Below are 14,668 nucleotides of genomic sequence, written 5' to 3'. Positions count from 1 at the left end.
GGATAGTATTTGAGATATACTAATAACTGTAAAAATGAGAAAATCTCTCACACACACATACACACACTTGCTTTTTATGTATACAAAATATCTCCAAACAACACAGAAGAAACTTGTTACACTAGTACCTTCTTAGAGGGGAGCTGGATCACCCAGGTTCAGGGAAGGAAGACTATTCATTTATCTACTTCTCTGAATTACTAAGTTTATAAACGTATTACCTAGTCAACAGACAAACTGTGACACTAAATAGCAACAGAAGTGACTCTGTTTTCTTTGTATATCCCATAATGAGTACCATTGCTTAAAGGAGCAGAGGATAGCCTCTCACACCATCTCAGAGATATGATCTCAGAGTAGAGGAGAGACTCTTACCCGATCTCAGAGATGTGATCTCCCATCACATCCAACTGACACCACACTCCACAGATGAGATGCCAAGGCCTGGCAAGGGGAAGGCGCTCGTCCAAAACACAGGCCTATCTTATGTCTATAAGGACTGGAAACCTATTCAACGCCCTTTCCTCTACTCCACACTGGGAATGGAAAATGCAGCATCTTTTTGTTTTTCTTTTCTTTTCTGCCAGTGATTAAGAGAGACTTGCCCTTGCTAAAGGATACCATGTGCATTCATTTAATAAAATTAAATAAATTGTATTAAAATAAAATTAAGAGGCCAGGCACAGTGATTCACGCCTATAATTCCAGCACTTTGGGAGGCCGTGGTAGGCGGATCACCTGAGGTTGGGAGTTCGAGACCAGCCTGACCAACATGGAGACACCCCGTCTCTACCAAAATTACAAAATTAGCCAGGCATAGTGGCGTGTGCCTGTAATCCCAGCTACTCGGGAGGCTGAGGCAGGAGAATCACTTGAACCCGGGAGGCAGAGGTTACAGTGAGCTGAGATTGTGCCATTGTACTCCAGCCTGGGCCACACAAGCAAAACTCCGTCTCAAAAATAAATAAATGTTAATAAAATTAAATAAACTTTATTAAAATAAAATTAAACTTTACTAAAATAAAATTAAATAAAAATTAAACCATGTATTTGTTCATTCATTTAATAAAACGTATGTAGTGCCTAATGTGAGCCAGGCAGGGATCTATCAGGCCAGACTGCAGACATCCTCAGAGAACCCCTGGATGTCGCTCTCTGCACCTGTGGTTCTCAGCACATAGCTTCGAGCCAGCAGCAATGGCGAGCCCTGCACCCTTGTAAGAAATACAAATTATTGGCTGGGCCTGGTGGTTCACGCCTGTAATCCCAGCACTTTAGGAGGCCGAGGTGGGCAGATCACAAGGTCAGGAGATCGAGACCATTCTGGCTAACACAGTGAAACCCTGTCTCTACTAAAAAAAAAAATACAAAAAGCCACCACGCCGGGCGCCTGTAGTCCCAGCTACTAGGGAGGCTGAGGCAGGAGAATGGCGAAAAGCCGGGAGGCGGAGCTTGCAGTGAGCTGGGATCGTGCCACTGCACTCCAGCCTGGGCGACAGAGCAAGACTCTGTCTCAAAAAATTATTAAAAAAAAAAACAAAAACAAAAACAGGAGGCCAAGGCAGGTGGATCACGAGGTTAGGAGATCAAGACCATCCTGGCTAACATGGTGAAACCCTGTCTCTACTAAATATACAAAAAATTAGCCAGGCATGGTGGCACACATCTGTAGTACCAGCTTCTCGGGAGCCTGAGGCAGGAGAATCACTTGAACCCAGGAGGCAGAGGTTGCAGTGAGCCATGATCATGCCACTGCACTCCAGCCTGGGCAACAGAGTGAGACTCTGTCTCCAAAAAAAAAAGAAAAAAGAAATGCAAATTATCTGGACTGACTTGTATCGTATCTAGACTGAAATGTACTGAATCAGAAACTCTGGGGCTAGGGCCCAGCAATCTGAACGAGCCCTCCAGTTGACTGACGCTTGCTAAGCATTAAGAACCACTGCTCTAGACCACCACCAAGACCCCTAACCTCTGATGTCATTTCCTAACACTCCTGTTTTTATTTATTTATTTACTTATTTTTGAGACAGAGTCTCACTCTGTCACCCAGGCTGAAGTGAAGTGGCACAATCTCAGCTTATCACAACCTCCGCTTCCTAGGTTCAAGCAATTCTCCTGCCTCAGCCTTCCAAGTAGCTGGGATTACACACATGAGCCACTACAAGCAGCTAATTGTTGTATTTTTAGTAGAGACAGGGTTTCACCATGTTGGTCAGGCTGGTCTTGAACTCCTGACCTGAAGTGATCCAGTCGCCTTGGCCTCCCAAAGTGCTGGGGTTACAGGTGTGAGCCACCGTGTCTGGCCCATTTCCTAACACTCCTGCCCATGTTTTGAGTTTCAGAGTCTGAAATGTAAAGAGGCCATGCCCCAGCCCACCCAGCCCGCGCGCCCCCCCCACTCCCCCCTCCACCCCCCCGCCCCAAGAACAAGTAAACATTCCAGAGGCCTAAGGCTCCTAAGTCAGTCCCTGGTACCCTCAGCTTTTCTTCCTCTATTATCCCAATTCCCATTCCCTGAACTTTCTGTTCCTGCAGGAAGGAGTTCTTCCTCCACCAGCTCAGGTACTAGCTCACCTTCTTGGGTTCTGGAGCCCTCGTAGTCTACAGCCTGCCCCTTCTTAAGGATCTTGATGGTGGGGTAGCCACTCACATCAAACCTGCTGGCCAGCATAGATGCTGAGGTTGCATCGATCTTGGCAACAGGAATGGGAGGATCATTATCCTTTAATATGTTGGCAATTTTTTCATATTCCGGAGCAAACTGCTTGCAATGTCCACACCTAACAATCAGATTAGGGAGGGCGAAAAACATTAACTGTACCTATGGAGATTTAAATGCAACAATACATACTGTACTTATGGAGATTTAAATCCAGTAATACATACTGCTATGGTCTCGATGTGGTTTGTCCACACCAAAATGTTGAAATCTGATCCCCAATGTGGCAGTGTTGGGAGGTGGGACCTAGTGGGAAGGGTTTACGTCTGAAGGGTGGAACCCTCATGAACAGGTAAATGCCCTTTCAGGAATGTAGTTTAAAAGAGCTTGGTAGGCCGGGCGCGGTGGCTCAAGCCTGTAATCCCAGCACTTTGGGAGGCCGAGACAGGCGGATCACGAGGTCAGGAGATCAAGACCATCCTGGCTAACACGGTGAAACCCCGTCTCTACTAAAAAATACAAAAAACTAGCCGGGTGAGGTGGCGGGCGCCTGTAGTCCCAGCTACTTGGGAGGCTGAGGCAGGAGAATGGCGTAAACCCGGGAGGCGGAGCTTGCAGTGAGCTGAGATCCGGCCACTGCACTCCAGCCCGGGCAACAGAGTGAGACTCTGTCTCAAAAACAAAAACAAAAACAAAAAAAAAGAGCTTGGCGTGGCCAGGTGCAGTGGCTCAAGTCTGTAATCCCAGCACTTTGGGAGGCTGAGGTAGGTGGATCATCTGAGGTCAGGAGTTTGAGATCAGCCTGGCCAACATGGTGAAACCCCATCTCTATGAAAAATACAAAAAATTAGCTGGGTGTGGTGGCAGGCGCCTGTAATTCCAGTTACTCAGGAGGCTGAGGCAGGACAATCGCTTGAACCAGGAGGTGGAGGTTGCCGTGAGCCAAAATTTGAGCCACTACATTCCAGCCTGGGCGACAAGAGCCAAACTCCAACTCAAAAAGAAAAGAGTAAGCTTGGCTTCCTCCTCGCCATGTTATCTCTGTACATGCCCACTCTTCTTCCACTTCCTGCCAGGAGTGAAGCAGCATGAGGCCCTCACCAAAAGTTGAGCAGATGCCAGCACCATGCTCTTGTACTTCCCAGTCCGCAGAACTGTGACTGAAATAAATCTCTTTCCCTTATAAATTACCCAGCCTCAGCTACTCTGTTATAGCAACACAAAACAGACCAACACACACACAAAAATGGGAACTTTTAGCCGGGCGCGGTGGCTCAAGCCTGTAATCCCAGCACTTTGGGAGGCCAAGGTGGGTGGACCACGAGGTCAGGAGATCAAGACCATCCTGGCTAACACAGTGAAACCCTATCTCTACTAAAAATACAAAAAGTAGCCGGGCGTGGTGGCGGGCACCTGTAGTCCCAGCTACTCGGGAGGCTGAGGCAGGAGAATGGCGTGAACTCGGGAGGCGGAGCTTGCAGTGAGCTGAGATCGCGCCACTGTACTCCAGCCTGGGCGAGAGCAAGACACTACCTCAAAAAAAAAAAGGGGGGGAACTTTTGGAAATACCTGTGGTTAAGAGGAGAGACACAACAAAACATAAAGGCAAAGACCAAAGGGGCTTCAAAGTCAAACAGGTCTAGGTTTACATTCCAGCTCTGCCCTAGGGCAAATACTTTCAATATCTAAACCTCAGTCTGTGGCTGGGCACGGTGCCTCACGCCTGTAATCTCAACACTTTGGGGGTCTGAGGCAGGCAAATCACTTGAGCCCAGGAGTTTTGAGACCAGCCTGGGCAATATGATGAAACTCCATCTTTACTAAAAGTACTTTGGGAGGCCAAGGCGGGCAGATCACTTGAGACCAGGAGTTCAAGACCAGCCTGGCCAACATGGTGAAACCTGTCTGTATTGAAAATACAAAAATTAGCTGGGTGTGGTGGCAGGTGCCTGAAATCCCAGTTACTCGGGAGGCTGAGGCATGAGAATCGCTTGAACCCAGAAGGTGGACGTTGCAGTGATCAGAGATCATGCCATTGCATTCCAGCCTGGGCAAAAGAGTGAAAAATCTGTCCCCCCAAAAATTTTAATTTCTCAGTTTTAACTTCGAATATGGTAAATATTGATAAACATGACCCCCTCCGAGGTTCTCACTTCTTAAGAATGTTAAGGGCTCTTTGAACTAAAAAGTATGAAAACTTGATAATTTATGTAAGAGGAATAACATAACCTCAAAGAGTCTTGCTCTGTTGCCCAGGCTGGAGTGCAGTGGCACGATTTCAGCTAGTTGCAGCCTCCGCCTCCCAGGTTCAAGCAATTCTCCTGCCTCAGCCTCCTGAGTAACTGGGACTACAGGTGCACATTCACCATACCTAATTTTTGTATTTTTAGTAGAGATCGGGTTTCACCATGTTGGCCAGGCTGGTCTCAAACTCCTGATCTCAAGTGATCTGCCTGCCTTGGCCTCCCAAAGTGCTGAGATTATAGGTGTGAGCCACTATGCCCAGCCTATTTAGATGTTTTAAATAAAACACTTGTGCTATGCTTGACCCTCAGACACTGCACAAAAGTGAGTGTATCCTATTTGGTCTCAGAAGTGAAACAGGGAGGGCATGAGATAGAAAAGAGCAAAGCAGGGGTCATGAGATACAAAACAGTAGAGGAGAAGTAACGGAGGAGACGGGCCCGAGAGCTCTAACAGACTGCACTACGAGGGGGAAAGACAGGAAAAGAAGTGGGGATGCCTGACTGGTCCCCTCACAGGGCCGATGTGTGTAGTAAAAAATCCACCACACAGGCCAACAGCCTGCACTTGGGGCAGCTGCCTGAGCATCAGCCTTTGAGCGAAGAGGAAGGCGGGGTGGCCTCAGACAGGTCGGGGCAGAATCTGTAACAAGGACGTGTCTGTTACTAACACGAGGCTGTGTCACTGCTGCTTGTTAAATGCCCGTCCCCCAGCTGTGACCATCAGAGGACGTATTCATCTTTAACCCACTGGACTGAGACAAGAGGACATTGCCTTCCATGAGGGCTGGCTCACTGGCAGTTCCAATGCAAAGTGGTAGAACGAGTGAGCTCCCAGCACTCTTAAAGCTAGAGTGCAAGTTCCCGCACCCAGACACTCCCACCCCCAGGGTCTGGATGACCAGGTGAAGGGCTGAGCGCATGGAGCACAGTGCTCGTCCACCCGCAGGAATTAGAACACAGTCCTTACCATGGAGCATAAAATTCCAGCAGCACTGTGTCTTTGTCAGCCACAAAATTATCAAAGTTTGCATCATTTAGGACCAAGACACCATTTTCTTCCTTAACTTCCAAGTCGTCTTCTTCCTCATCATCTTCCTCCTCCTCCTCCTCTTCATCCTCAATGGCATTTTCTCGGTTAGAAGAATCTGAGTGGAAAACCCAGACTGGTTACAAACCTGGTAGTGACTCTCCTTAAAACTTTCCTGGCCGGGCGTGGTGGCTCACGCCTGTAATTCCAGCACTTTGGGAGGCTGAGGTGGGCGGATCACTAGGTCAGGAGTTCAAGACCAGCCTGGCCAATATGGTGAAACCCAATCTCTATTAAAAACACAAAAACTAGCCAGGCATGGTGGCACGTGCCTGTAGTCTAGCTACTTGGGAGGCTGAGGCAGAAGAATTGCTTGAACCCGGGAAGCAGAGGTTGCAGTGAGCAGAGATTGTGCCACTGCACTCCAGTCTGGGTGACAGAGTGACAATCCATCTCAAAAAAAAAAAAAGTCCTAAAACTCATACACTTCACAAGGTGTCGAGTCCTGGGTGGTCCCTGGGGGCCCACCACGTGACTGGCTGGTGACATCAGGCCTCCCTCATGCCAGCAATTCTGTTCTAAGTTGGCTACTTAAAATTTCATTCAGAGGGAGGTCATGGCTAAATAATATTTGAAAACCACAGCTCTAGAACATAAAGTCCAAATGTCGCAGCATAAGTTGGAGAGCAGCACAGGCTACCCTTTCAGAGTTGCGGCCCCCTGCCTTGCTCTGCAAACCTTGCCCTGAACCCAGACAGCCTCCGCATTGGCCACTTCCTCCCTACTCCCTTGTACCCACCTCTGCAGTCTTCCCGGGCCTCGCTCCTGTAGCTCTGGCTCCCCTACCACATCCCACACTCTGCGTTTCAGGGGCACCGCATTTCATGATCTCCCCCTAGCTTGTCTGTGTTCAAGGTTATTGCTCACTGATGTGCCTCCTCCTCATCCTGTATGTTTCCACAGGCAGGGCCCCAGGAACACCTCCCATGAACAAATTATCCGCCTGGCCCCAAGAGTACCAACAGGAAGCAAGTACTCAATCTTGACTTTTCACTGCAGAGGATGGAATACTAATTCCATTTCTGAAAGGGGGTGGCATTTTACCTCATACCCATAAAAAATAGCCCTTTGAGTTTTATAATCCTTGAGGAAAAGGCTGAAGTGTGAAGGGAAAGAGGGTGGGAAATCACATTTCACTAATAAAGGCACAGAAACTGATGGGGTCAACATGCATCAAAAATCACACCTTTGTTTGGAAGCTAAGTTTTCTTCCTAGAATGTGAGAAATTGTGTATATTTCATTTTCAAGGTTCAATTTATTATAATTATTATTATTTTGCCAAACCACAGATACAAAGAACATGGAGTTGCCGTTTTTATTAACCAGGTTCTCTGGCTACTGTCACACCAGCAAACAGAACTGGGCACAGCAAGCATGGTAATTTCATTAACGCTAAAGCCAGAATGTTTCCAGGGGCCAAATATTCTTTTCTGGAGATGTGTCCCAGGAGGTAAATGAACACTGCTAGTTACTGTTTGGGGCTGTGGGTGAGGTCAGGGTCTGAAAACCTGCCCCCAGGATCCCAGAACTCCTGGGCTCACCAACTCTAATGAAGGAACCTGCGTGGACTCTGCGGCTGCTTGGCCACGGAGGCAGCCTGCACCCACCCCACATGGCCGTGCCTGCCCTCTGCTCCTCCAGTCTACTCCTTGGGTCTGCATGGAGCAGGGAGAAGGGGGCGGCTTTGTTCATCACCGTCAACATTTACCGATCTGCAAACTTTACAAAAAAGCCAACAAGAAAGCCCACCGGCACACTGGTCACCCGCACTCAGTCCTTTTCCTTTTAAGCATCCCACAACTTTTCCTGACTTGCACATTCCTGTTCCAACTTAAGGCCTAGGCTCCTCCTTTGTCGGCGGAGGGAGAAACAGCTCTAAAATGCCAAAAGCAAACCCACCCATCTGAGATGAGCCTCCTGCCTGCCACCCTTCCCTCCACACCGGGAACTCCCTAGGCACGGTCAGAAGTTCACGGAGGGCAGGCCACAGAGAAAGACAGCCTGGGCGCAGGCCCACTTCCCCTGGGGTCTCGGGACTGTGTGTGTCTGACAGTACAGGCAGGGGCCAGGCTGACATCTCCCCAAGGAGAAGAGGGAAATCCAATGTTCCCAAGGTTTTCTGGTCTCCCTTTTCAGATCATTCTAGACCCCAAAGAGGAAGAAAAATGAAAAGATCCTCTGCTCTGTGCTATTTAGAAAATCTTGCCCACTCTATTTACCTGTGTCTTTGAAAGAACCGTGTGAGGTTGAAATGCACATCTTGCTCTGATGTCATTAACTAAGACCAAGCCGAAGTACTAGGTTGGTGAAAGTAATTGAGATTTTTGCCATTTTTTTTTAAATCCTGGGTGGTCCCTAGGGGAGACCGCCAGGACCCCCGGCTGGCAGTTAGGTAGTGCTTTTGGGCCATCTGTATCCACTCTCCTCTCACTACCTAGCTGCTCTGCCCAATACGAGTCAAAGTTACTTGCAAGCAGATGGGAAGATTGGAGGAAGGTCGGAAATAACGCACTGGGGAACTCTTCCTTTTTTTTTTTTGAGACGGAGTCTCGCTTTGTCGCTCAGGCTGGAGTGCAGTGGCCGGATCTCAGCTCACTGCAAGCTCCACCTCCCGAGTTCACGCCATTCTCCTGCCTCAGCCTCCGGAGTAGCTGGGACTACAGGCGCCCGCCACCTCGCCCGGCTAGTTTTTTGTTATTTTTTTAGTAGAGACGGGGTTTCACCGGGTTAGCCAGGATGGTCTCGATCTCCTGACCTCATGATCCGCCCGTCTCGGCCTCCCAAAGTGCTGGGATTACAGGCTTGAGCCACCGCGCCCGGCCTCGCACTGGGGAACTTAATCGACTCTTCCAGCTAGGAATCACAGCTAGGAGAGGAAGGGAAACTCAGTAATTGGCTCAGTGCACAGCAGAAGACTGACATTTGCAGTAAAGAGGCCTAAAACATCACCACATAGGAAATTCCTTTCCAGGGTGAATTTTACAAAAAAGAAATTAAGATGTGTTCTTACCTACGGTCGGCCTGAAGTGGGCTCTCAACACTACAATGTGATAGAGCTCCCATGATTAAGTGGGACCTGACTAGTCACCATGGGACACAGCATTCCTAAGAGGCAACTCATTTCTCGACCCTTTTAAAAAATGAATTTTTGTGAGAGATGGTGGATCACGCCCGTAATCCCAGCACTTTGGGTGGCCAAGGAGGGCGGATCACCTGAGGTCAGGAGTTTCAGACCAGCGTGGCCAACATGGCAAAACCCCATCTCTACTAAAAATACAAAAATTAGCTGGGCATGGTGGCGCATCCCTGTAATCTTAGCTACTCAGGAGGCTGAGGCAGGAGAATCGCTTGAACCCAGGAGGCAGAGGATGCAGTGAGCCAAGATCATGCCACTGCACCCCAGCCTGGGCGACAGAGTGAGACTAACAAAAAAAAAAAATTCCATTATCTTTCTAAAGGATAAACAAAAAATAAGACATTCCCTATGTAATTAAGGACTCTCAACTGCATGGACCCTACCTTTCCATTCCTCCCCAGCTCACAGACAAGCCCAGGATTCATTCTTCTGCAATTTGGGAAGGTGCTAGCTCTAGATTCCTATCTACCAGAAACCCACACATCCCTGCAAGCAAGAGAGTCCACGTTTTAGTGGGAGAACACTTTTCTCTGGGCTTCATTTTTAAAGGTGGACATTCTAGGATAGAAAATATATCCAGGGCTGGGCGCAGTGGCTCACGCCTGTAATCCAAGTGCTCCTCTGGGAGGCCGAGACGGGCAAATCACGAGGTCAGGAGATCAAGACCATCCTGGCCAACATTGTGAAACCACATCTCTACTAAAATACAAAAAAAAGTTAGCCAGGCATGGTGGCACACGCCTGTAATACCAGACACTCAGAAGGCTGAGGCAGGGGAATTGCTTGAACCTGGGAGGTAGAGGTTGCAGTGAGCCGAGATCACACCACAGCACTCCAGCCTGACAACAAGGAAGACTCTGCCACAAAAAAAAAAAAAAAAAAAAAAAGGGCCAGGCATGGTGGCTCACACCTGTAATCCCAACGCTGTGGGAGGCCAAGGCAGGCGGATCACCTGAGGTCAGGACTTCGAGATCAGCCTGACCAACATGGAGAAACCCCATCTTTACTACAAATAAAAAATTAGCCAGATGTAATCTCAGCTACTCAGATGATGCCACTGCACTCCGGCCTGGGCAACAAGAGTGAAACTCCGTCTCAAAAAAAAAAAAAAACATGGCCAGGTACAGTGGCTCACGCTTGTAATCCCAGCACTTTGGGAGTCCCAAGGCGGACGGATCACGACGTCAGGAGATTGAGACCATCCTGGCTAACACAGTGAAACCCCGTCTCTACTTAAAAAAAAAAAAAAAAAAAAAAATATTACCCTGACGTGGTGGCAGGCGCCTGTAGTCCCAGCTACTCGGGAAGCTGAGGCAGGAAAATGGCGTGAATCCGGGAGGTGGAGCTTGCAGTGAGCCGACATCGCGCCACTGCACTCCAGTGACAGAGCAAGACTCCGTCTCAAAAAAAAAAAAAAATATATATATATATATACATATATATATCCAGAGCCTTTCAGTACCTTCTGAAAAGATGCAACCTTCCTCAGCATGAGACAAATGAATTCCCACGTTCATCTCCACGTTGCTCAGTCCTTGTGCTAAGGCCTCTCCTGAAACGTGGGACCCTCACCTAAGCAGGCTGCCGCAGTCCCTGTCCACTCCCACGGGGCACACCTGATGACAACACTGGGTCCCTGCCCAGACGCACGCAGCTCCTTTCAGGATGTCCTCACTCTCCATCCTCGGCTGATCACTCTCATCTCCACCAGAAAAATGCCTGAAACAGCTGCATAAACTCTACCACCCAGCCAATACTGAAGAGTTTATATTAAACACAGAAACAAGAACTGCGTTATCAGCTATGGTAACCATTATAGCTGATATTTATTTATGTACCAGGCACTGTGCTGGGTTCTTAAACACACCACTTCACCCCTTAAGGGAGATTGTATTACAGGTTATATTACATGTTACAGATGAAGAAACTGACATGCAGGAACTATAGTCACCTGTCCAAGGATCACAAAGCTACTTAGTGGAGGGTCCTGACCACTTAACTGCTATGCTGTATTGTCACCTTAGATTTTCTTCCCAATACGCCCAAAGTTTTTGGAGGAACATTTGGATTTTCCACATTTTTATGGCTCCGAAAATAACTATGTCTCAGGAATCAAAAGAGGAGGGCAGTTTAACTCTTCCTTAGCATGAAACATGGGTGACTTTCCACTTACTTTTAAATCTAAACAAACCAATACCACATAAAAGCAGGCAACAAACAGGATCAGAGTATTTTCCTTTCCTATTTTAGCAGGAAGGATGCGTAGAGCGCAGGCACCTTCTAATCTGAGACTGGAAAGCCATGCAACATGAGGCTTAAGCCATCAGAGCTTAACAGTGTATTTAATAACCATGTTGGGGCATTTAAGTTCCTGAACACCACTGTGCTGTCTAAATCTAAAATGTAACGGAAGCAAAAAGAAAAAAAAAGCCTCGAGACTTGAAACACTTGAGGGGTGAGGTAGTGTAGACTTGAAATAAATCTGTTGGACAAGTTATCAGTGAATCTATGACAGGTTTTGACAATGAAAGGCCGAGGGATGCCCTCAGGGGTGAGAAACGGTCAAAGTAAGCCCACATCGGTCAAAGTAAGCCCACATCGTGGCTCACACCTGTAATCCCAAACACTGGGAATTTAAGGGCGGAGAACTGCTTGAGGCCAGCCTGGGCAACATAGTGAGACTCCATCTCTACCAAAAAAAAAAAAAAAAAATTAGCCAGGCAGCCGGGTGTGGTGGCTCACTCTTGTAATCAGGAGATTGAGACCATCCTGGCTAAGACGGTGAAACCCCGTCTCTACTAAAAAATGCAAAAAATTGGCTGGGCATGGTGGCACGTGCCTGTAGTCCCAGCTACTGTGGAGGTGGAAGCAGAAGGATCACTTGAACCCACGAAGCAGAGGTTGTGGTGAGCTGAGATCACGCCACTGCACTCCAGCCTGGGCGACAGAATGAGAAAAAAAATTAGCCAGGTGTGGTGGCAAGCACCTACAGTCCCAGATCCTTGGGAGGCTGAGGCAGGAGGATCCCATGAGCCCAGGAGTTTGAGGCTTAAGTAAGCCATGATCGCGACAGTGCACTCAAGCCTGGGCAACAGTGTGTGATCTTGTCTCCGGGTGGGGGGAACCGGAGCTAGAAGCCCAGGAGGCCTGCCCTTGGCCATGATGACCCCGGGGATTCCTAGGCTCAGCCCAGGAGCAATTGCTTCCCAGGGACTCTACTGTGTTGAAGACCTCTGATCCAAAGGATAAACGTGCTGGTCCTAACACCTCCTAAAGCCACTCTCCCAGGCCTCTCAAGAGTTCCCCCAAAAACAAAATCACTGGATCAAAACCAAGGCAGTGCTATAGTGCTTTTCCGCTATGTTCCAAGAAGCACCTTCCACCCACACTGGTCCTCAAACTTCACTGTGCCTCTAGAAGTTCATTCTATGTCTCAAGGGAGAAGTGACTTAAAACGCAGATTCCGGGGCCCACCCCTGCATTCTGCTTCAGTGTATTTTGGGCATCTGTATTTAAATAAACTGTATTTAAATAAACACTCAGGTGATTTGGGTAAAGGTCTCAAGACACAATTTGTAAGCAGCCCCGCTAGCTGGTTCCTTTCGGCAGGTGTTTTTCTCGCCAAGTGTGGGTTTTTACTTCCTTTTCTATTTGGGCAAAGACTCTTTTTGCATCAGTGACCCACACAAAGTTACTCAATCTGTTTGAAAGAGTATAAAGTTCACAATTTCCCTACACACTAACATTATAAAAGAGTGTATATTTATATTGGAACAAACTTAAAAGGTTAAAAAACTAGTAATTGAAAATAAGGGCAGAAGAAGAAGAAAGTTAAGACCAGTACCTGGAAGCCTTATTCTCTAGGAATAACAACCTTTTCTTAACTAGTACTTCCTAATCTTCAGAGTTCTTATGTTTGCAGTTAGCTCATTTCGAAGAAAAATGCAGGAAGCATGAAGAAGTTTTAGGATTTCTACTGGAGTGCGCGCTTCATGGGCAGGGACCACACACACCATCTTTTCCTCCCAGAACCCAGTGCAGGGACTGGCACACAGTAAATGCTGAATAAATGCAGAAGGAATGGTATTCTCCAGTTTCTCAAAGTTGCAAACCAAGCCATCCTTTTCTCCCTTGAACCAGAATCTTTGGATTAATCATTTCCAAATCCACACACTAAATTTTAAGAAGGAATGCTTGCTGTTCCAAAGAACTAGCACTTGGTTCTTCACGCCTCGCCCCTTCACTACAGGGGCTCCCTCTCCCTTCCCACTGCCTGGGCGCATTCGCCTGGAGTCAGCCTGGACCTGAGGAAAACCTGCAAATTAGGGCGAAGGACCCAGCTGCAAAAAAGGCGCTCTGCAGCCCTCTTCAAGCCTCGGGTGACAGGAGGCTTCCAGGGAGTCGGAGCCCGAGAGACCCCGGCCACCTTCCTGCCCTGGGAGCCCCAAATCGATTCTGCCACAGCCACTGCCACAGCCCCCGCCCCTTCAACTCCGCCAAGTTTACCCCGGGCTCGGCGCCCATCGCTAGTTCTGGAGCGGACCGCGCGGAAACCAGCCCGCCGGGGTTGCAGCGCCCAGGCCCCCGCACATCTCTGCAGCCCCCGCAAGCACGGCCCGACCCGCGGCGCGCTTGCCGCTCACCTTCGTCCGGACCCTCGGCACCCGCCACGGCCAGCAGCTGCGCCAGCCCAAGGAGCAGCAGTAACAGGTAGGCTTTCCGGGGCCTCATGGTACCGGGGGCGGAGCGCGGCCTCCTCGCGTCGGCGGCCGCTGCGCGCACCGAGAACTCTGGGTCTGGCCGACCGCCCGTCGCTCCTCAGCGACGCGGGAGAGCCGGAAAAACCCACGGGAAGTCGGCCCCGGCGATTGGCAGGGGGCGGAGGAAGCCGCGGGCCGGCCAATCCCAGAGTGACGCCGGCGCGGACCGCGTGCGCCTCGGCCGACTAGAGTCGGCTCCGCGGCCCTAGGCCCTCCTCAGTCCTGCGCGCGGCCCTCGGTTGCGCGTTTAAAACTCCGAGCCCTAACGTGAGGTGCCCCCTTCTGATTGGCTGCACCACGACCACCAATCAGCGGCTGCCACTCGGTTTGCTGGGAGCGCACAGGCCAAGAGAGGGAGCTGGGGAGAACAAAGGCGGCGGGCCGGGCACGGGGAGGGCGGGACCTGGCTACGCCTCGGGGCGCTATTGGCCATCGATGTCGGGGGCGGGGCAGGAGAGGCGGAGCCTGGAAAATATGGAGCGGGGCGGGGCTCGGCTCAGCATTCTGTGGCCGAGCTTGGCAGTAAGAACACGTGTCGGTACCGGAGCGGTGGGGAGCAGTGGCGAGCAGGGCGGTCCTCGCAACCCGCCGGGGCTCTGAGGGTTTGGAGACCAATGCGGGCAGAGGAGCACGAGCCTGTTGCTAGAAAGAGGGGAGAACGGGGTTTCCAAGTCCGCTACATGTTCGTGGGCTTCTTAATTTTTCTGCTCGAGCAAATAAAAAGTTTATTTCTCTCCGGAGTATTGAGCGGGGAAGAGCATGCAGTAAAGTGAACC

At 49.5% G+C, this 14,668-nt stretch overlaps 1 protein-coding gene across 2 annotated transcripts in view; it reads right to left on the bottom strand.

The window, feature by feature from the left end:
• The window catches only part of PDIA4 (protein disulfide isomerase family A member 4), a 28,078-nt gene extending 13,936 nt beyond the window's left edge, over positions 1-14,142 (bottom strand). For both annotated transcript variants that reach the window (XM_031665050.1, XM_031665049.1), the window contains exons 1-3: positions 13,776-14,142; positions 5,876-6,053; positions 2,578-2,783 (exon numbers count right to left, since the gene is read on the bottom strand). In XM_031665050.1, the coding sequence (XP_031520910.1) occupies positions 2,578-2,783; positions 5,876-6,053; positions 13,776-13,863 (472 nt within the window). In that variant the 5' untranslated portion in view covers positions 13,864-14,142. The remainder of the gene's footprint in view (positions 1-2,577; positions 2,784-5,875; positions 6,054-13,775) is intronic.
• Between the last annotated feature and the right edge of the window lie 526 nt (positions 14,143-14,668).

Source organism: Papio anubis, chromosome 4, assembly GCF_008728515.1.
Source record: "Papio anubis isolate 15944 chromosome 4, Panubis1.0, whole genome shotgun sequence".
Taxonomy (NCBI): Eukaryota; Metazoa; Chordata; class Mammalia; order Primates; family Cercopithecidae; genus Papio; species Papio anubis.
This window is presented reverse-complemented; position numbering and strand designations above follow the sequence as displayed.